At 44.0% G+C, this 21,249-nt stretch overlaps 1 protein-coding gene across 1 annotated transcript in view; it reads right to left on the reverse strand.

Annotated features, from left to right (window-relative positions):
• The window catches only part of ETV5 (ETS variant transcription factor 5), a 56,945-nt gene that overhangs the window by 28,741 nt on the left and 6,955 nt on the right, over window positions 1-21,249 (reverse strand). Inside the window, 2 exon segments of the mRNA NM_001243025.1 lie at window positions 332-619; window positions 1,534-1,663. Of these exon segments, the coding sequence (NP_001229954.1) occupies window positions 332-619; window positions 1,534-1,663 (418 nt within the window).

Below are 21,249 nucleotides of genomic sequence, written 5' to 3' on the forward strand. Positions count from 1 at the left end.
TTTCTGCTGTGGAACCTAATAGACTGTGTGTCCTGAGCAGATCCCTCTACCTTATGATCAAGGACTAGCACTAACTGCCTCGCCCTTACCTACTCCATAAGGATGCTGGAATGTCTATAAACCATCTGCAGTCCCTTGGGGACAGGGTGCTATATATAAACAGGTCATATTCTTGGTGGTAATCATCTTACCTCACAAGATGCCTCAATGGAATGAGACTTTATAGGTACCTGGTAAAAAAATGACTTATGACTCACTGCTTTCCCTCTCCCCCGTGAGGCAAAGTGGGGGTGGAATGGAGGCGGCAAAGGAAGCCCAGAGCAGCACCCACCTCTGTTCTGATGGATACTGGTTTTCAGGCATCATCTTTGGCATCTGCAGGGGCTGATGTGGCGGCCGGGGGACCGCAAAGGTTTGCTGCTGTGGTCCAGGTTCTGGAAGCGAATGAGGGGTGGGGGTGGGGCCCACACCTTGTACTGGGCCAGCTGCAGGGGCATGTGCCGAGGTGGGCAGAGTTGCCTGAGGTGGGGGAAATAGGGAATTCTGATGGGTGGGCGACAGAGGGGTGGTCGGAGGGGTTAATGGCTTGAACCCAGAGGGAGGCTTCCTATCATAGGCACTGTAAACAGAAAAAGAGAAGGAACCATTAAGCTGCGATGAAGCCATTAGCGTGGTCACCAGGTCCAGCAGAATGCAAGGCTGCAGCCCACGGTTGCCAGGAAATGACAGCATTAACATAGTTAAATTGCTGGCAGCCCCGAGGGAATATTTGTACCTCTGAAAAGTGACAAACACACTGCGTCACAGGGACTTGTTTAACACTTCTAGTGATTCTTCTCAAAGATAATTTTAGCCTCTGCTTCCGGTTTCCTTTTTCCCCTTTTCTAAAAGAAATCTCCATGCATGCATGTGCAGGGGCAGATGGATGAGGGGAGAAATTATGTCTTGGGAGAGGGGGCCAGTAAACTCCTCCCCAGTATTCCAGGATTCCCAGGAATTGGGATCTTTGCTGAAGATAAATTTCTGCTGTAATATCCCTTGAATGAACAACTCTTCTTCTCCCCCTTTTCAGGCAAATCTGTGTTTATCTTCTAGCGCAAAGAATGATTTAAAATTAAAGCTTCATTTCTGGGGCCTGGATATTCTTAAGTAAAGGGCACAAGCAAGGGGACTTTTTCATATAGTCTGATTTGAAGATTACTTCTTTGGTGCTTAAAGTTCACATTAACATATGATAGACATGGCCAAGTATATACCCGTCCCTCAAAGCCACAGATCAAATATTCCAGGGTTCAAGGTTCTTTCCCTCAGGAAGGCTCAAAACCCCAGGAACTCCGTTCCCCTGCAGAGCCGATGTAACAGTTTTGCATTTTACGTGCTTCACAAAGACCCCACTTGGACTGGCCTACACCTCAAGGATCATTATGCTGCCACGGAAGACGGGGTACGCTGCCCTGAGCGTCTGCCGAATGATGCTTGAAACAATCCGAGCGACAGCCCCTTTCTGGCCATCCTTTCTCTGGCTCCACTTACCAATAGTTGTAGAGGCACTTTTCTCCATAATTAGCACCGAGAGCCTGCTCGTGGCTACAGGACGACAGCTCAGAGGAGGGGCTGTGCAGCTCCCGTTTGATCTTGGTTGGAGGTGGGGCATGAAGCACCACTGAAATCAGAAGAGGGATGAGGGAGACACAGAGGACAGCTGATTAACAGGGAGCACAATGCTTCCTTCTGCAAACCCTATACTAGCCGATTGTTCTTGGAACTCGTGTCAAGTCACATGCCAGAGAAAGCCAAACGCTTAACACAGGGCCTTCCATCTAAAACCAATGAAAAGTTCTTTAAAGTCAGAAATCATCATCTGACACTTTAAATCAGCCAAGTCTTTTTTCCAAATTTCTACTTCCCAGAGGCTCTGAAGCCCTTAAAAATCTGGTAGGTGATGGTTCTTCAAGAAAAATGCAGCTGTGATAAACACCAAGGGTTACACTCAAGAATTTTGTTTTTGAAAAGGATGAAACAGCCAAAAATATACTGGTAGACATTACACATTAGCTTATCAAAGGCTTAAAATTGCTCTGGTAAATACATTTCTTATTCAGAGGTATACACACAAATTAAATATAAATTTAGAAGTCCTTCCTCAGGCAACTTTATTATTTTTTTGGCTTTTTTTTTTTTTTTTTTTTTTGGCTTCTTGCCTTTTTCTAGGGCTGCTCCCACGGCATATGGAGGTTCCCAGGCTAGGGGTCTAATCTAATCGGAGCTTTAGCTGACGGCCTACACCACAGCCACAGCAACACCGGATCCTTAACCCGCTGAGCAAGGCCAGGGATCGAACCCGAAACCTCATGGTTCCTAGTCGGATTCGCTAACCACTGAGCCATGACGGGAACTCCTCAGGCAACTTTAAATATCAGCTCCAAGTAAGAAATACTCAGCCTTAGGAGAATTCCAAAAACTTAAAAAGTAAAGGTACAACAATGCACCAAACCACAACGTAGGAGAGGCTAACCCCGTATAGAGGCGGCCTGGAAGCTTTCGTGCACGTCTGCTCCATTCTTTTTCTGGTGCCCAACCAGGAACGGCAGGCTTGCAAAACCAATCCTTTCACAGAAGGTGCCAATTACCTTTCCTCCATTGATAAAATAGTACACAGAACTGTTGCTTTATGTTTGCAACTGTCTATTCCATATGTGACACAGAGGAAAAGGTAGACTTTCAAATCAAGGTGACTTAGGTGCAGTAACCAAACCAAGTTTGCCTTTTTTGTTTTATCTAGAAGCCAACTCATTTTAGAGAAGGCGTTTTACCCAAAGTAGAAGGATAAACTCTACAGATGCTGCATTCCAAGGGTTGCCTCCTAGCTATGAGTTAGAATTGCTACACTCTGCCCAGCATCCAGGAGGGGGAGAGAGGGGAGTGAGTTAAGCTTTCCTGCTGGCTGCTTTCCACTGGATCAAAGTTCTCATTAAATAGTGAACCGGGGTTAGGGCTCTGGTGGCCCACTAAAACTTTCTGTTCCACTCAATGTTTACTCTCAATCACTTTCAGAAGCTTGTGAAAAGAATTAGCCAAGTGATCACCCTTTCTCTGTCTGAGACTGAACAACCTTCCCGCCAACAGGTTTCTTAGGTGCCTCCTCCAGTCCCAAACTCTGGACTCAGAAGTGAACAAATGAGATGGGAGACTCTATCACAGACAAGTTTATACAGCAAAGTCCTGCCAGTGATTGGCAAGGGCAGGTTTTCATAATTTCTTTCCTGCATAATGCCAACTGCCTTTCCCGAACACACGAAATAAGTTCAGAACTGGCAGATTATATTTAGAAGTCATTAGAGTCTCTCTCGTGATTTTTTGATGGTGACATCATGGCAGCCAACCCTCAATTGCTATCAAATGTTTTCAGACATCCAGACATAGAAAATGGCTAAGCTTGTTGTTGTTAGAATGTTGTTAGTAAACGAGAAGGGAAAATCAGACAACGTGACACAGAAAACGAGTCCTCCGAGGCAGTGGATATTCTGGTGGTTCTCAGCACTGCCTTTGCGTCATCGCCTCTCTTAACAGCCTTCTGCCATATAAGTTCCGACAAAATCAGGAGCAAAGGTGGTGATGCCCCAATGTAAACAGAAGTTACATGCCCCAGAAAGCACTGTTCTTACTTTATCTCAAGAAAATCATTTATGGGAGTTCCTGTCATGGCTCAGTGGTTAACGAACCTAGCTAGTGTTTATGAGGCTGTGGGTTTGATCCCTGGCCTCGCTCAGTGGGTTAAGGATCTGGCGTTGCTGTGAGATATGGTGTAGGTTGCAGACGCGGCTCAGATCCTGTGTTGCTATGGCTCTGGCATAGGCTGACAGCTGTAGCTCCAATTCGACCCCTAGCCTGAGAACTTTCATGTGCTGTGGGTGTGGCCATAAAAAGCAAAAAAAGAAAATCATTGTTTTACCTAACTTTGGAGAGCAAACAATTATGGCATTATTCAAGGTTTTCATTTCAAGTTTTAGAAATGTTCCGACATTTTCACAGCATTATCGTAAACGTCACCAGGTCTGCTGACAAGACTAACACCAGAGAGTAAACCAAACCTGCCCAGCAAAAAACCTCTTATAATGGCTTCAGGAATAGCATATATCCATTCTGAAAGAAAATTAAGCTTTTGGCTGATTCTGATGCCTTGATTTCTTTAAATCTATGCAGTATTCTTAGTGTGTCCTATTTTGCCTCTAAATGACATGGTGTCTTCTGCCATAACAAATTATCCTATACCTGGAATCTTATGTTCTCTACCCAAAGGAGAAATTGAAGAATAGCTGAGTGCCATGGGCTGAATATTTGTGTCCCCTACAAATTCATATGTTGAAATCCTAATGCCCAGTGTGATGGTATTAGAAGGGGATTAGGTCACAAGAGCAGAGCTACCTGAGGACACAAGAAGGCTGTGACCTGGAGGAGAGCCCTTACCTGACCATGCTAGCACCGCAATCTTCAACTCCAGCCTCTAAAACAGTGCGGAATACATTTCTGTTTATTTGCTACCCAATCTGTGAAAGTATAGCAGCTTGAGTGGACTAAGACAATAGGTGATTGAATGGATGATATTTCCAACTAATTCTTATCCTTGAAGGCAGGGACCCCATTAACCCTTCAAGGCAAGATACAATGCTAGTCATAAATATCTTCCCCAGGAATCATCCCTTCAAAGGAGGGAGAGAAGGGTGGAACATGGCAGGAACGAGAATCGGACATTTCACAGATAACAGAAAGGATAGCCATTAGGGGTCCTGTGAGAGGTGAGGAAGAAGGCTCAGCTCTCCACAGGGACTGTTGGCTGGGGATGCATGAAGGAGCCTGACTCTGTGGTATGTGTTACTCAAAGATAGGGGTGTATTTTGAGCAGGAACTTAGAAGCCCAAGGAATGTTCCTTGCTTTCGGTCTGTTCTCTCTTTGTAAAATGAGATATGTGATCCTGCCTTGAGAAATAAAGAAAATGGCACAGCACCTTGCAGATGGTGCTATGATGTTGTGTAATTACACACAGTGCTTTCAAAAATACAGCATTTACCTTCTTCACACAGGTAGCTTACTAAACCACGGCAGACCTAGACCTATAAAGCACGGCAACAAATTACAATTAAAAAAGAAGCATGAACTCCTGAGGAAGTTTGAAAAGAACTGCTAGTTGACTACCTGACTTGATAACCATTTTCTACCACTAGAAGATTTGAGTTTAAGCTCAGTTATAGAAGATGGACCCGTAAAGCCAATGGTGCCCTGGCAACAATTACTGGTGAAAACGGCCCACCTTCCTTGTTGTAGAGATCTTTCATTCATTCACCCATCCATTCATTCATTGAGCATCTTCTATGGGTCAGGCATCCCAGAGGTACTGGGGATATCATGGTCAACAAAAGACATGGTGGTCCTTACCTCATAGCACGCATAATTTAGTAAGGGATCTGACTTTTAGCATCTTCCCATAGGTGTAATTACGGTGGTACTAGAACCTCACAGTCCACTTAATTCAGGTCCTTACATGTGTGTAGATAAGGTTCCTGAAGCCCGAAAGAATTAGAGGAATTGCTCAAGGTCTTAGAGCTGCTGCTATTGGAGGGGAAAGGAGGCAAGAGCCCCCAATGTCATTTCAGTAACCTGCCACGTTGACAGAAATGGGAGCTACCCACCCTCTTTGTACATCGAAAATAAAGAACATAAACCTTTTTTCCAATGAAAACAACAGAAACACCCTATTACACCTGGTTGAAAGTGTTCTAAAACAAAGGAACAATGGATAAGAATACCTCTGGAAAAGTGCAAGGTAGACTACGAAAGAGGCAGCCAGCAGATCATCATTTGCTTTGGCCAGTTTGCTAACATACATTATTTTATTCAATCTTCCCAGCCGTTCCACTGTCTCCATTTTAGATACAAGAGAATCAGGGCCAAAAAAGGAGAGTAATCTGCTGTGGTGTCATAGCTATAATGGTCAGGATACCCACCTATATTGGTAATCATTCAATTATATTGCCTCCCAGAGGGAATCTGAGAGAGAAAGACTGAATCAAAAAGGGATGAAATAGGGAAAGAGATGAAGAAAGAAGACAACACCAGAAAAGAGGATGAGGAATACTCTTTGCCAGTTCTCAGGGTGTCTGTCCTTATGTCTGCTCTGCTGGTGGCACATCTGGCACAGACACTCCACTCCAGGACTCACATCTTCCCCTATCCTAGGCCACCACTGCATTAGCATCCCTGCCCCACTCCTACTGGCAACGAACCTCTCTTGACTCCAGTAGCCTCTACTTCTTATAATCCTGGCCTCCATTCTAGTATTCCATCTAAATGAGATCATTACCCCTTCTATCATCCAGCTGACCAAAATCTTCCCATCGAGACAGCTGTAGGCACTTTGGAAGACCTGCCATTTTCTACAGCCAGTCACTGACCAGCCAGATGCCACACTGTTGCCATCTTGATCCCCCAAGACCCTGCCCTTCCTGAAACTGCTGCTTGACAATTCCCTTTTCACACCACGTCTGAGGCAAAAACACTCTGAAGTGAGATGTCCAGACTACTACTTGACTATAAGAACTCTGCTAAGGATCCATGCATAAATATATATATATATATATATATATATATATATATATATATATATCTGCTCGTCAAAGGTAGAAAAGACAAGGGTGGCTGGCTGACGAGATTTAAGTCCACATCTGTGGGAATGCACTACAAAGCACTGTGTATTGGTTTGCAGACCACCACAACACCATTTAAAGCTTAGATATGATGTTCACAAATCAACCAACTTAATTTCATAGCTGCTTTTCTTACTGGGAACTCCTTGGAAGTTTTTTCTGACACAGATCAAAAATCAGGCCTGATCTGAGCCAATGCAGTAAGTCAAGAAAAATAAATAAAAAGTAGAAGGATTAGAAAGGAAAAGTATAACTGTCAATATTCACAGATGACCTGATTGGATACATAGAAAATGTAAGTGTTCACAAAGTATAAGAATCAATAAACGAATTTACCAAGATGATTGGCTACAAGGCCAATATACAAAAGAACCATTTCTGTATACAGTAAAACAATGTGAAATTCAAAAATTACAATAGCCACAGATAACATCAAATACCTAGAAAGCTCATCTAATAAAAGGCACATAAAATACCTAAACTGAAAACTATAAAACGAAGGAAAATCAAGACTCTCAGCAAATGGATGGATATGTCATGTTCATGGGTTGAAACCTGATAAAGATATCAATTCCTCCACAATTAATCTATAGGCTCAGTATAATCCCAAACAAAATCTCAGCACTACACAGAAATGCGAAGGAAGAAATTACAATCACATATAACATGGATTCTAACAAAGATGTTGAGCAAAAGAAGCCCACACAAAAGGGTACATGCTACATGAGCCCATTTGCATAACACTGGAAAGGAAACAAAGTTAGTCTATGGTGTGTAAAGTCAGGATGGAGGTGACTGAGTCTGGGAGTCCTCTCGTGTTCCAATAAGTTCTGGGTCTTGATCTACATGCTTGTACAACTTGTGAAAATTCATCAAACTGTACTCCTCTGATTGCAAAGTGTTATTTCAATCAAGTTTCTTCTTTTTTTTTTTTTTTTTAAAGCAACCTTGTCCTGGTCAAATAGCATCACTGACTTCATATTTCCTAAGATTTCTCAAATTTTAGAAAATCTTCTATGACTGCAGAGAAGCAGTCTTTCAAAGAAATAACCCAATTGTTTCAAAATAGAAAAAATAGACAAACTGGCCCATTCAAAAGAAATAATAATTCCCTCTGCTGACAAAATCTGTTTCCTGCCTGCAAGTACAGGCCTGTGAATTCTGTCCAAGGCAGCGCCGCCATGCCAGTGCTGGCAATGAACTTCACTCTACTACGGCAGAGGATCAAAACAAAGAAAAACGCTTTTGTCCAATGTTATGATGAACGACAGTTTGAGTCCAAAGGAATTTTTTTTTCAAAAAGACAAAAAACACCTTGTCTAATAAGCGTATGGTGCTTCACGATCATCAAAGTTCCAATTCACCATAGACTTTGTTGTGAGTACATACAACATTTATGCAGTTGCTGAACATTCAAGACATTGCCAATCAGTTGTGCTGTGGTCTGAGTCGGGGAGGGACTAAGCCCATCCTACTTCTCTTGCTTCGCACACAGGCTTTGCCTGCTTTCCACCGGTGTCCACCTTCTTCAGTGCAGACTCCTCTCTCCCAAATCAGCTGTGCAGGCCTTGACTGCATGGGAGAAGCTTATTTGGTCACATGTGACAGCCCACGTCTTCCTACTGGACAGGGAAGGTTGTGTCCCCTGGTGGAGTGGAAGTCAGAACACCAACACATGCCTCCAAAAGGCATGTCCATGAGGCTAGGTCCCAGGTAGCCAGCCTGGGTGTCCCCAGAGCCTCTTGCTGCACTTGGTGGTGTAAATGTACACGGTCATGGTGGGGAGACTTCTTAGGATTCCAGAGCTGTAACCCTGACGTGAAGGTCGATTCCTAAGCTTCCTCCTCTGCCACCAGCTTTGGGTCACTGCTCCTCTTTCGCCACCACTATCTCACCTCCTTCTCCTCCATAGTAAGGAACATGTACGTTTAGTTCGAGAAGGGTGGTGGGAGGAGTCTAGGACATCTGCCTGTGCTACTCTTTGGATGTGACAGCGCACAGAACATGAGAAAAGGAGGCAGAGGGACATGTGAATATACCAATGACACTGGCAAGACAGAACGGCAGAAGCCATCTGAAAAGAGCAGGTGTGGCCTCTTCTCCCCTGATTTACCCTTAACTCGTCAGGCAAAGTCACCAGATGCAGGGTCCCGTGAGTTCTGTGCACAACAAAACCAAAAGGCCTACTTTCCAACATACTGCTGCCTTTCCTTAGCTCTAGCCTTTTTCGGACAAATTTCGAGACAAAACACAGATAGCTAGTTAAGCAAGAAAAAAAAAAAAAGAGGTAGACAGAATGAGGCTTATTTTTAAAGTTCTACCGCATTACTAGAAGATGTCAGAAATAGGTTTTTATTTTAGTCCTGAGTAGATTAGAAATTAATTTCAATTGTAAAATATATTCCTAATATCTCAATATTCTCTGTAAGTGCTATAGTGAATGATGAGGCTACAAGATCATACCCTGTTCTGAGAGTCAAAGAGGTTCAAGGGAGATAAAGTAAGAGTACACTTAAAGAGTACCTGGAAAAGGAGATGCCTTTTAGATTTCTAAACCAAGTAAGAGACGTGCTCAAACCCATTTGAATGGATGGTTAACATTGATTCTGCCTGGCAACAGTTTCCTAAAAATAAAATTTGGAATGTTTTCAGATTAGGGGGCACAAGTTCTAAAAGCAGAACTGGTGGAGATATGGGGGGATGTGTCGTTTTCTTTATCATCTGACAGAGCTAACTTTTGTAAGAATACACTAAAAAATTGAATATAGTGAAGAATTGTCCATAAATAGTAAGCTGTACTAAAAAAAAAAAAAAATGTAATGAGTTTCTCAAAAGCGCGCTTCTCAAATATGCACAAGTTCTCTCAATCTGTTTTGTTTTTGTTAGTGTTTTAAGGTCAACATAACAACATGGATATGAGAAGTGAGAAAATCCTCAAAAATAGGGAGTTTCCAGGCTTAAGGTCAGCACTTCTGTATGTTGTTTGCGTTTCTACATATCTTTTAAAAATGCACCCTAAAAAATTCAACTACAAAATAACTGACCGGTGCTCTTCAAAAAAGGTCACTGTTGTGGGGGGTAGGTCAGGGAAAACAAGCAGATTGTTGTAGACTGAAGATAAAGGTAGCATAACAATAAATATAATGTGTGATTCTTAAATCCTAGAGCAAAACCAATACCAATTATCAGTTGTAAAAGACAACTGGGGAATTCTGAATGTTACTGAAAAAAGTTAATTTTCTTAGGCTATGTACAAAAAAGTCCTCGGTCTTTGGAGATGCACTCTAAAGTATTTGAGGGTGAAATGTCATGATGCCTGCAAATTGCTTGCAAAGAAAAAAAATACCTACACATAGAGAAATGAAGTAAATACAGCAAAATGTTTTTAAAATGAGTTAATAAAAGATTATCATCTCCTCCAAGATAGCTTGGAAGGAAAAAAAAAACAAACTTGGAGTTCCCGTCGTGGCGCAGTGGTTAACGAATCCGACTAGGAACCATGAGGTTGCGGGTTCGATCCCTGCCCTTGCTCAGTGGGTTAACGATCCGGCGTTGCCGTGAGCTGTGGTGTAGGTTGCAGAGGCGGCTCGGATCCTGCGTTGCTGTGGCTCTGGCGTAGGCCGGTGGCTACAGCTCTGATTCAACCCCTAGCCTGGGAACCTCCATATGCCGCGGGAGCGGCCCAAGAAATAGCAACAACAACAACAACAACAACAGCAAAAGACAAAAGACAAAAAAAAAAAAAAAACAAACTTTTATCCTATGGTTGACTAACAGGTCAGTAGACATGCTAAGAACTTCAAAACCATGCATTCTCACACAAAAGAAACCACCCCTGGCCTATTACCAGGCTGGAAAGATACTGTCCTGTTTATCTTATATCTTTACCATGTTGGATAATACAGCCCTGGGAATCCAAAACTACATGAGGACATACTTGAGTATACTCTAGTATACTCTTGTCCAGCCAAGCAGGACAAGATGAAAATTGCCACTGCTATCACCATGACTTCTGCCCACTGCCACACCTACCACTGCCTGGGCAAAAAGACCACAGGTACACAAGAACAAAATATTAACAAAGTAAAGCTGATCAGTAATCCCATACACATATCAATGCACATCTAAGTAGAACATAAGCTCAAGACCATAAAGCATTCTTGGAAAGAAATGCAGAATCTCCATTCCTGGTGAGTACATGTGCACAACAGGTTTAGAACATGACCAGGACAGACAGCTGGACAACTCATTAGGTTTCATCCCCTGCGTCCCCCAAGAAGGCACAAAGCGGCCAACACCAACCTGTGAAGGTTGGCGGAATTAAAAAGAATTAATGTTCTCAGGATTCTTCTTCACTCCTCCCTCCACGTAGCTGGCTGGGCTCCCTCTGCCCATAAAGTCTGAGCATGGCTAGGGTCAAGAGAGGAAGCTGGAAATGGCTGGTCTGGGCTTTCGGTGCCCTGAGCCTTGGGGATGAAGGGCATAGGAGTTTCTGGGGGCTCCAACTGGTCCAACCTATCTAACCAGGCTAGGATAACAGATAGGAGCATGGAGCCAAAGACCTAAATTGTATTGAAGAAAGTGTGTTGGCTTGGAGAATCCCCTGTACCTTTACCTCTTGGGAATCGAGGATGGCTACAGGACTCTGGCATGGAATCAAGGCTCTCTATAGGACTCATGGGAATATGACAAATACCTGATACAGCCAACACCTAGGTGATCATACCACACATATAGGCTGAGATTTCAGGGGAGGCAAACTCCTTCATGAAGAAAGCAAGGTTTCCGTTCTGGGATAGAATTCGGTATCAGTAGGTATCCAGAAAGATCTCTTTACAATTGATATGGGAGCAGTATTCAAGATTTTATTTTACTTAAAATAACTTATTTTTTCATCACACTAATAAATTCACATAGTTTAAGAAATCAAACAGTACTACAAGGCTTATGATGAGTAACAGTGGTAGTATTCAGAATTTCAGATTGGAGATTAATCATGGTGGTGGGGGTTGGGGGTTCAATTATTCCAGCTTACTCTTTCCTACATGTCCTATTTCTCAGTGAGGACCAAAGGCCTGAATAACGACCTGGTGGTATATTCCAGAGCCCCACGGTGTAGCAGAATTCATCAATTAACAATTATAGAAGTCCTCCCTATGTGGCCAATATCAGCTTCTGTACAATAAATAACCCAAGAGCCAAATTAGGAACTGATAAAAGCTAGTTCCTGGAACATCTGGCTCCAGGAATCAGATTTCTCTGATGCAGTGGGAAAAACCTACAGTCAGCAGAAGAGAGGCTTCAGGAATTGGTATGTGGGGGGGGGCTCTATTTTTCATAATTTAGAGTGAGAAACTCAGGGTAATATAGTCAGCTCAAAAAAGCCTTTGAACTTATTATCATGACATGGACTATAGGAAAAGACAGGGAGATCCAAGAAGTAGGGTTAGAATTACATTGGTATTGGAACAGGATCAACCCAAGAGCAAAATCCAGTCTTGATGACCCTGCATGAAGATGGCTGGGGAATATCAGAGTGAAATAATAACCTCTAAAACAGAGCCAGGTCTTGCTAGAGTGGAAAGAAGACATCTTTCTTGCCCATAAGAGTAGAGGTTATAGCAAATTACTTGGAAATTCTAGAGCTGGAACTTTTGGGGGATGTGAGCCGAGAGATACTTTGCTGGTGAGTTCCTATTAAAAATGATAGGTACTAACTTGAAAGATGGTATGGAGACTGTGGCTCTGGAGACACGACTCTCCACTCACAAATGGAGGGGCAAAATAACAGGGTTAGCAGGGCCATCCAAAGATTACTTCAGAATTCTGAAATGGAAACTAGAGGCCTTGAATACAACAGTCAGAAATTAAAGGGAGGAAAAGGAGCTTAACACGAACTGGCCCAACTCTGACAAGGTATAAATAGCATTAGTAGAGAGTGGTATCTGAAACGTCTCTGAGAGGTCACCTGCCAAGGCAGTGGAATCTCTCCCAGATACAGGAATTAGAGTTATTGATGGAATGTCTCCCACCTGGGTTTTAAATTAGACAGCAGAATTGATACCATAAAGAAGTTAAAACCATGAGGCCATGCTCTGTAAGCCCCTCTTTCATTTTCTGTTTACCTTGGATAACCTTAAATCTCTGCTGTGGACTTGAGCTGACAACAGCAACATAGGTCTAGGTTGTGCCCAGATAAAGCACTGGGTTTGCAGAATGCTGCTTTCTCTGGGGGAAAGGCTGGTGCTCCAGTGACAAGATGCCACACTGCTCACATGGGCTCCAGAGGGTGAAGTGTTTCTAGACTTTGTTTGGATAGGGCTGGTGTTATGGTATTTTACACTCTTACTGCCCCCTGGAATGTGGAATATATGATACAAGACAGATTCAATGGAGAAATCCAGCTCTGAAGATGCCAATGTTGCAGCTTAAGGGGCCCCCAGGTTGTAGCTTCTGTTAGACCCCCAAACAAAGCCCTTCTGGTGGGGGTAAAAGCAGGAAAAGATGAAAATCATGCTTTTACTTTTGTGTGTGTGTGTTTTTTTTGGGGGGTGCCTACACCCACAGCTTATGGAGGTTCCCAGGCTAGGGGTCCAATCGGAACTACAGCCGCCAGCCTCGGCCCGAGCCACAGCAACGCCAGATCCGAGCCATGTCTGCGACCTACACCACAGCTCACAGCAACGCTGGATCCTTAACCCACTGAGCAAGAGCAGGGATCGAACCCGCAACCTCATGGTTCCTAGTCGGATTCGTTAACCACTGTGCCATGACGGGAACTCCCACTTTTACACTTTTAAACGGGTTTTAACTTCCCTGTGGAAAAGAGGGATTGACTGGACAAGGGGGGGGGGGTTATGATTCATAGGAAAAAGGCTTTAATGGGGAGGGGAGGTGGGTGACTTGGAGGTCTGTTTCTGCCTGGGCCCAGCTCGAGGACTGCATCATCCCACAAAAAGGTCTTCCCTCCCCTCTCTGATCTTCCATTGCCTCGTCCAGCAACAGCAGGCAGTGGTGGCAGACTGAGCACCTGGTATCTCAAAATCAATCAAGGACTGCAATAGTACTGGGAAGAAAATGAAAAACTAAATTTTGCCCATGGAAGTCAGTTTCAGAGGTCACTGTATAATGTACACTTGCAACCCAAAAGTGGGAGAGCGCCACCCAGGCTGACCACTCAAAATGCAGGGGATACTCTAGTCTCTAGGCTTCCCCATCTCTCTACTCCCCCTCCAGAGAGGAGAAAGTGACCCATCAAGGGTGATGCCCAGATTCTAAAGGAGAGCAATGGGGTAGACCAAGGGGGGGATAGCTTTGGCCAGGAAGAGCAGAAGTGATCCCTGAGGCTGGCCTCTTCTGCTGCAAGGGGCTGGGAGGGCCCTGGGAAGAGGTCAGGGTCATAGGCCATGGCACAGGGAGGCCTTAGGAGACTCCTCAAAGGGGACCTACAGCCCAGGGGCAAGTTTGGCAGGGAAGAGGCTGGCTGGTCATGTCCTCGGTCATCAGCTAGGAAGACCAGTTGCTAAGGATATCGGCCTTTCTTCACCTCTACCGGAACTAAGAATAATGACAGGGGATTTTGAAAGGTTTCCATTCTAGTTCTGATTAAAACAGAAGGAGAGAGAATCTTTATGTTAATGCTCCTTTTTTCTCCTCCCTAAAGACGTGGTCATGTTAGTAAGACCAACTCGCCCTGGATGAATGAACTAAGTCAGAAATGTCCTGTGGGTCAGAAAGCGTCAATCACAGAACAGCCACATCTTGCTCTCAGCACAAAATTGCGTCTTTCAAATAGTCATTTCTAAACAGAAAACCAATGTTATCAAATAAGATAATTCCATGAAATGATCGTACGGGGTTTTTTTTTTTTTTTTTTTTTGACCCAAAGAACTTGTTTCAGATCTACTCTAAGTTCATGCTTTCTCCATACTTCAGTGTTATTCTTGAAGCAGCCTGGATTTGTGCAGTTCCTTTCCTTCAAGGGAGTCATCCTGACGATTTAGGATTGTTATTCTAGAACTCTGAAAGATGGAAACCCAGAGGCCTTGAATGTAAGAATTAGAAATTAAAGGAGGGAGTTCCCGTCGTGGCGCAGTGGTTAACGAATCCGACTAGGAACCATGAGGTTGCGGGTTCGGTCCCTGCACTTGCTCAGTGGGTTAACGATCTGGTGTTGCCATGAGCTGTGGTGTAGGTTGCAGACGCGGCTCGGATCCTGCGTTGCTGTGCCTCTGGCGTAGGCCGGTGGCTACAGCTCTGATTCAACCCCTAGCCTGGGAACCTCCATATGCCGCGGGAGCGGCCCAAGAAATAGCAACAACAACAAAAGACAAAAGACAAAAAAAAAAAAAAAAAAAAGAAATTAAAGGAGAAAACCTAAAAAAGTGATTGGCCCAACTTTGACTGAGATAGGGCTTGTGTATTGATATGCGGCTCTGCCATGATGTCTCCAAATATCTTGGAGACAACAAATATTTCTAACTGCATCAGTGTCACATCCCCAAACTCTAGACTATGGAGAAATCCGTATGATAGACAACTTTTCTGCTTAACTTTCACCCCTGAGAAAGAGGCCTAAAGAGAGCCCTGTTCTCCCAACATGACATGATGGCTTCCTCACTGCGAGCTTCCCCTCAGCCACGGCAGATTCTACCAGGAGGGCTGCTCACAGGGGAACACGCCCCTCAAGAGAGGGGAAACAGGACTCTCCTGAATGGAGAAAAAAGTGAAACCAAACCTTTTAATACTCCTCCTATAACTTATTCCCAATTTATTTGATTCTCATCTAAACTGGCATTAAAGAAAAGCATCAACAATACTTGGAAGTAGGACTGAATCACTGTGGAAAATTTTACCTTCAACTCCAAGTTTAAAATTCCTCTGAAACATCTGACGGAGAAAACCCATACCCTGGGGCAATCGGCTTCTCCTCTGAGAGAACTGTTCTATCTATAGCTCCACTGCTCCTAGAAGTAGAGATGCAGCAAGTGTGTCAAGGGGGCCTAAACTGTGACTTGTCCTCTGGCACCTGCAGTCTTACTGGGGAACAGCATTAGCTGTACAGTCTAGATGCAGCCTGACAAGACTTGGCCAGTGTATGTGTTTAAAGGAGGAATCAGAAAATGAGAAATATCCCCAGCTAGGTTTTATTTCATTTTCCCATTTATCTCTAAGGTCATCCCAAGGACTCTCAGAACTCAGGTTACAGAGTTACTTCCCTGCCAGCTGGAGGCTGGTATTAGGGGCTGGTGGAAGGAGCGGCAGGGAAGGAAAGAACAGGACAGAGAGGGTGGGTGGTGTGCACAGTACATTCACCAAATAACAGCTTTGAGCAGAGCAAGGTGCTAAGGCTCCAGGGGACATGAAGAAACATACAACAGGGGGCTCTCTGCTTCTAGAAACACCTAGAGCCTAAGTGAAATTGCTTCTTGTTTCAACAGGAATGGAAATTGGGAGGTAGGGACTATGTTTACCATATGTCATAATACAGAATCCATTAAGGCCCTATGCTGCTTACTCCTTATTCCTCAAAAAATAAGATTCCCAAAGCTGGTGGGGAAGGAAAGGAAAGGAAGGTGAGGAGCAGCAGACCGGTTTTGACTCTGCCGAGGTATTCCTCAGCACTAATCACTAAATTATTCTCTATTAAAATTCAGACTAGGAAACTTGGGGCGGGCCTTTCAGGATCTAGTCTTTACAGTGGGCAGCCCTGTAGAAAAGACCTCCCCCCCTCTATTCTACCTTCTCTATGGGAAAAGTACAAAAGACCCTCATTAAGTGCTCTTTCAGGCAATTACAAAGCATTTCCAGGCACTGGGCTGAAAAGTGTTTATGTAAGCTAAGTCCTCCTCAGCCCTCTAGAGAAGCACAAATATCAGCATCCTCTAGCACAGCCGATAACTAGAGTTACCTCCTGAGAGGTTTCAAACTCTCTCACAAAAGGACAATTTACCCAGGCCTGTTCATTTTTTTAAATAGGGAAGGGAAGACATACTTGCAAGACCAATTTTTAACCACAAGCGAACTATTTTGGAAGACAAAATCCTTACAGCAAAATACAAACGCAAACAAGCCTCATTAGAGTTGTGAGGATGAGGAGCAGGAATTAAGAGGAGCTCTTAATTTAAAACTCTGAGGAAATGGCACAGGACCATTACTATTAAGTTTTGTCTTGCTTTTTAACCGACTGTCTTTTTTTATGCTAATCATACAAGCCCGGGTCTAGCCTGTCCGGGCGGGGGTGGGAAGGTGGGCTGGGGGAGGATCTGTGAGCTGTAAGCCAAGAGGTTAGAAGAGGCCTGGGGAGGGCATGACTAAAGCAAGCATACCCCTAGAATATGTCCTAGTTTCAGGGTGAGGAAGCCACCCTGGGATCTGGGATGGCTCAGAGTCTGGGTTCTTTCTGCTACTTCCTAGAACGTGCATTTGAGGAAGCAAAGCATTTGATGAGGGCCCAGTGGGAGAGGTGCAGCCATAGGGAGGATCATTTTAAATTGACAAGTATCTGACCACAGTGGGAAATAAACAGAGAGAAGGCCAAGGAGCAGAGAAATTACCGCTCAGTCCCTCCCATGTTAAAATGTAAGCGTAAGCACTGTGGAGGCAAACACCCATCCTGTCCTTCAGGCCTGGAGTAAAGACTGGAGAAGAGCAGGCAGCAATCTTCAGTGGGGAGATAAAGCCACAGCCCCATGGGAATGGGGAGATAAAAGGGTGATAGTCTTAGATCGAGTCTCAACACCTCTCTCTCCAGGGAAACTAAACCACCCTCTTGTATTATCGCTCCTCTTAGACAGCTAGTCTAAAAGGGGAGACAAAGAAAAGGGGGCAAAACCGTGGGTCAGCAGCAGCCACTCGCCTAAGCCCAGGCTGCCAGCCTGGCAGTTAGTTGGAGGGTTAAAGTCAGCACTTAAAAGAAAACTCGAACCCCATTAAGCCCAGGCTTGGAGAACAGGGAGCAGCAGGGAAGCCAAAGGAAACTAATTTTGGAGGTTCTCCAAGCTGCCAATCACAAGCATATTTCTAACAGTCCCAGTGTTGTTTGAGTTGGTTGTTTTTCCACAGGCTGCACAATGGGGTCTGGTTATTCATTGAAAAAGTCTGCAAGGGAGCCCCGCCCTCCATTCACAACCAATTTGGAATGCTCCATTCAGGCAAGGGGGTGGGGGGGGGGGACGACTCTGCAGCTCAGCTCGCAGGGGCAGACAGAGCAGAGCCCAGCTGTCGCCGCGGGGACGCTTGCTCGCCCAGCGCGCTGTTTATGTAAGAAATTCAGACACTGCAGGCGCCTGCCTGCTTTGCGCCCATCCCAAGATTCAGAAGACTTTAGCTGAAATCCGCAAGGGTGTGCAAGTCAGCTCCAAGTGAGGTCGGCAAGTGCCCTCTGGCAAAAGAAATCTATCTTGTGCAGCCCACTTCAGAATCTGACTGTAGCTACCAGCGGAGAGAACCAGACCTCAGCGTTATTTCTTCAGTCCCCGGGGGCAAGCTGGTTTGCATTAGAGGACAGCTCTCTATGGAAGGCGGCCTTTGCAGGCTCCTTGCTTTTCTATTCATTGCCAAGAGCTGTATGGGGAGCCACCTGGCTTCTTCCCTAAGGGAGTGGGTCTCTGGAGAAAACTCACGACCAGATTTGGGCTGCAGAGGGGGGAGGGGGTGAGCCACCCTTATGAACAGTTTCACAGTTCCTTTTCCAGACTTCAGGTCTGGCTGGAAAGGTTTATAATACCCCCCAGAATGCCCATGAGACACCAAAAGAGAGGAGATCTATGGTTGGAGGGTGAAATCTACTCTAACGACAATGCAAAGTACATGGCTAAAAACTAATTGAGATTCTTAAAAGATTTTTTTCAAATCTTCACTGATCACCTGTAGGGAGAGCTGGTGAAGCCAGTGTGACAACCAGACATTATTTTAAGGAAGAGCACACTGTTTTAGGAAAGTCAAACCCAGGAAATGAATTTTAGCAGATGGGTTTTTTTTCTTAACATATTTGATTATTTTCCAACGTCTCCTGTTGACCTCTTCTCACTGCCTGCCCCCACTCCCACTGAACTCGGAGGGTGACACCAGAAGCATTTCTCTGCATCTTTCTAACAAGACTCCCCATTCAATGCCTTGGCTGCTTTACAGATCAAACTCCTGGTCTTTTAATAGCTAATCTTTAGCCTGCTCCTAGAATCTTCACTCTCTTCTGCAACTTCCCTCTAGATGTTTTCTCCTGCTGAGCAGGGGAGCCTTCTTTATTCGTTAGGCACAGTCCCTTTATGAAAGGCTCTTCTCAATGTTAACATCTGAGTTGCCAGTTCACCGTCATTTACCTGCCAAGCCCAAAGGTGTACTTACCTCATGGTTACACACACACGTGCTCGTGCACACATCCTCCCAGACACACTAGGGGCCTGGTGTCTTGTCTTCCTTGATTTTAAGCTGAGCCTCTTAGAAGGATGGGACAATGATAGAAACTGACGACCGAAGCCTCTGTTAAATGAGCTTGATGAGTTCACAAAATGAATTTTTAAAAAAGAAACCTAATCCGGTACTGGCATCAGCAATGCCTGGCACTTGTCCAAGAGCTGGGAGCTGCAACATGACAAGACTCCGAGCTCCTTGGATTCCAAGTGGAGAAGCACTGTGTGCCAGGGCACAGATGGGGCCCAAGCTGCCTCAAGGGCAGCCGAGCCTGAGAGGGGGCTGTCAGCCTCTGAGCTTGGATGTGCTTTACCACCATTAAAACCCCAGAAACATGTGGAGCCTTGGGTCTCTGGGTAGAGGATTACACATCCCACCCTCCCCCACCAGCAGTAATGTTTTTTCTAGGACTGAAATGAAAACAATGTTACTACTAGGTGGTTGACATGGCAGATAGTCAAATTCTCAGCTTTAACAAACTACTCATGTCTTAATCTTATAAAATTGAAGCATGTTGAAAAACAGGGGGTAGACTGTAATTTCGTGATTGATGCCAGGATTTTGCTACCTCTGGAATCTACAAAAGTGATCTGCACTGGCAGACACAGATGTAACTCCCCATCCCAAGTCTTTCTCACCAAACACGAAAGACTGGAGAAGTTACTGGGTTTTATAAAAGAACCAAGAGCAGAAAGACATAGAAGAGGAAGAGAAAAAAAATCTACAGTTTTTAATAAGCCTAACTGAATTAAAGTTAGATGAAAACAGGCTTTGTGTAAACACACGGCTCTGTTGGCTAAGTAGGAATACTGGGTCTTGGTTCTTAGGAGTCCTGCATCTTAAGGATCTTGGAAGCTATCAAAACAGGAAGGATTTCAAATCATTTAGCCCCTTCTCAGTGGTAAGGTGGCGGGCAAGCTAACAAAGATTTTGAAAGGTGTGTAAAACGTGGAATCAAATAACCTCCAGTTTTTCTCCTCCTGTTTCTTCACCTTACTTTCAGAGCTAAGGCTCTGGAAAAGAATAAAATGAACCTCAACTCCCTCGAGCCTCTAAAAGTGTCTACTGTTTTCTTCCATATATTCCATAACAAAAAGACTTTAGGATGCTCCTTTCATCTAGAGATGGCCCAAGAACACAAAGCAAGTAAATGTACAGTTTTGCTACATTCATGTCTGGGTCCAAAAGTAAGGCACTTCCTTTGCCATATCAACCTCCCGTACAGTTTAAAAAAAAAAATCCAGATGAACAATCTCATACCGAAACATGATCAAGAGCAATGTATTTTAGGCTCAGGGGCTGTCATAATAGTTAATCCTATTTCCCCAGCCATCTATTGCAATGTATTTATGAAAAGTCGATTTTATCAGTTAATTAGCCAGTCCTTAGGAAATTACCCTTACTTCCTCCAGTTGGTCCATTCTTTTTGAAGCACAAATCTAAAAAGAACACTTCAAGGGGAAAAGAAGGTCATTTAGATTTTCAAACAATTCTTTCTATTTGGTACGAAGACCATGTTTTAAAATAAGATTTTACCATCCTTTCTCCCTAGCATAAAACATTTTAGTTATTCAAGATGCTGGCAGATGAAACATTCACAATATCACAACTGAAAAAGATGAGTGAGATTTAAAAAGAAATCAGAAGTGAAATTTGCATTTAAAAAACTATTTATACATGCTAAAATCTAGCGATAACCTAAGGTGCTCATCAGTTCAGAGAAATAAATGTCGACTCCCTACCCTTATCCCAAATCTAAAGCACTTTGAGCTCCATTCTTATCCATGTTTTGATATGGAGCTAATTCTGTGAAAATGCGTAGTAAAAATGCGTACACATCTATTGACCCAGATTCTGTGGGCTGCTAGTTCTGTGTGTTAATTCATATTTAGCTACACATTTACAACACATATAGCTATGAGCGCATGCACACACACTTATTTATAATATACAGGATATATATTCACACAGTTTTACCTGTACGCATACTAAGGTCTTCTAGGAAGCGTGTCAATTTTATAATTTCTCTTTCTTCCAAATCCTACGTGAAAGCACCAAGATACTGAGTAGGTTTCTTGGGATCACAGAAGGATGAGAACTGCGGTGTCAAAGTAACAAGGGAGGGCCCTAAGTGCC

The sequence above is a fragment of the Sus scrofa genome, chromosome 13, assembly GCF_054392235.1.
Source record: "Sus scrofa isolate SSC_HxYL_T2T_F1_AM1 chromosome 13, Sscrofa_HxYL_maternal_Yorkshire_Landrace_v2.0, whole genome shotgun sequence".
Lineage (NCBI taxonomy): Eukaryota > Metazoa > Chordata > Mammalia > Artiodactyla > Suidae > Sus > Sus scrofa.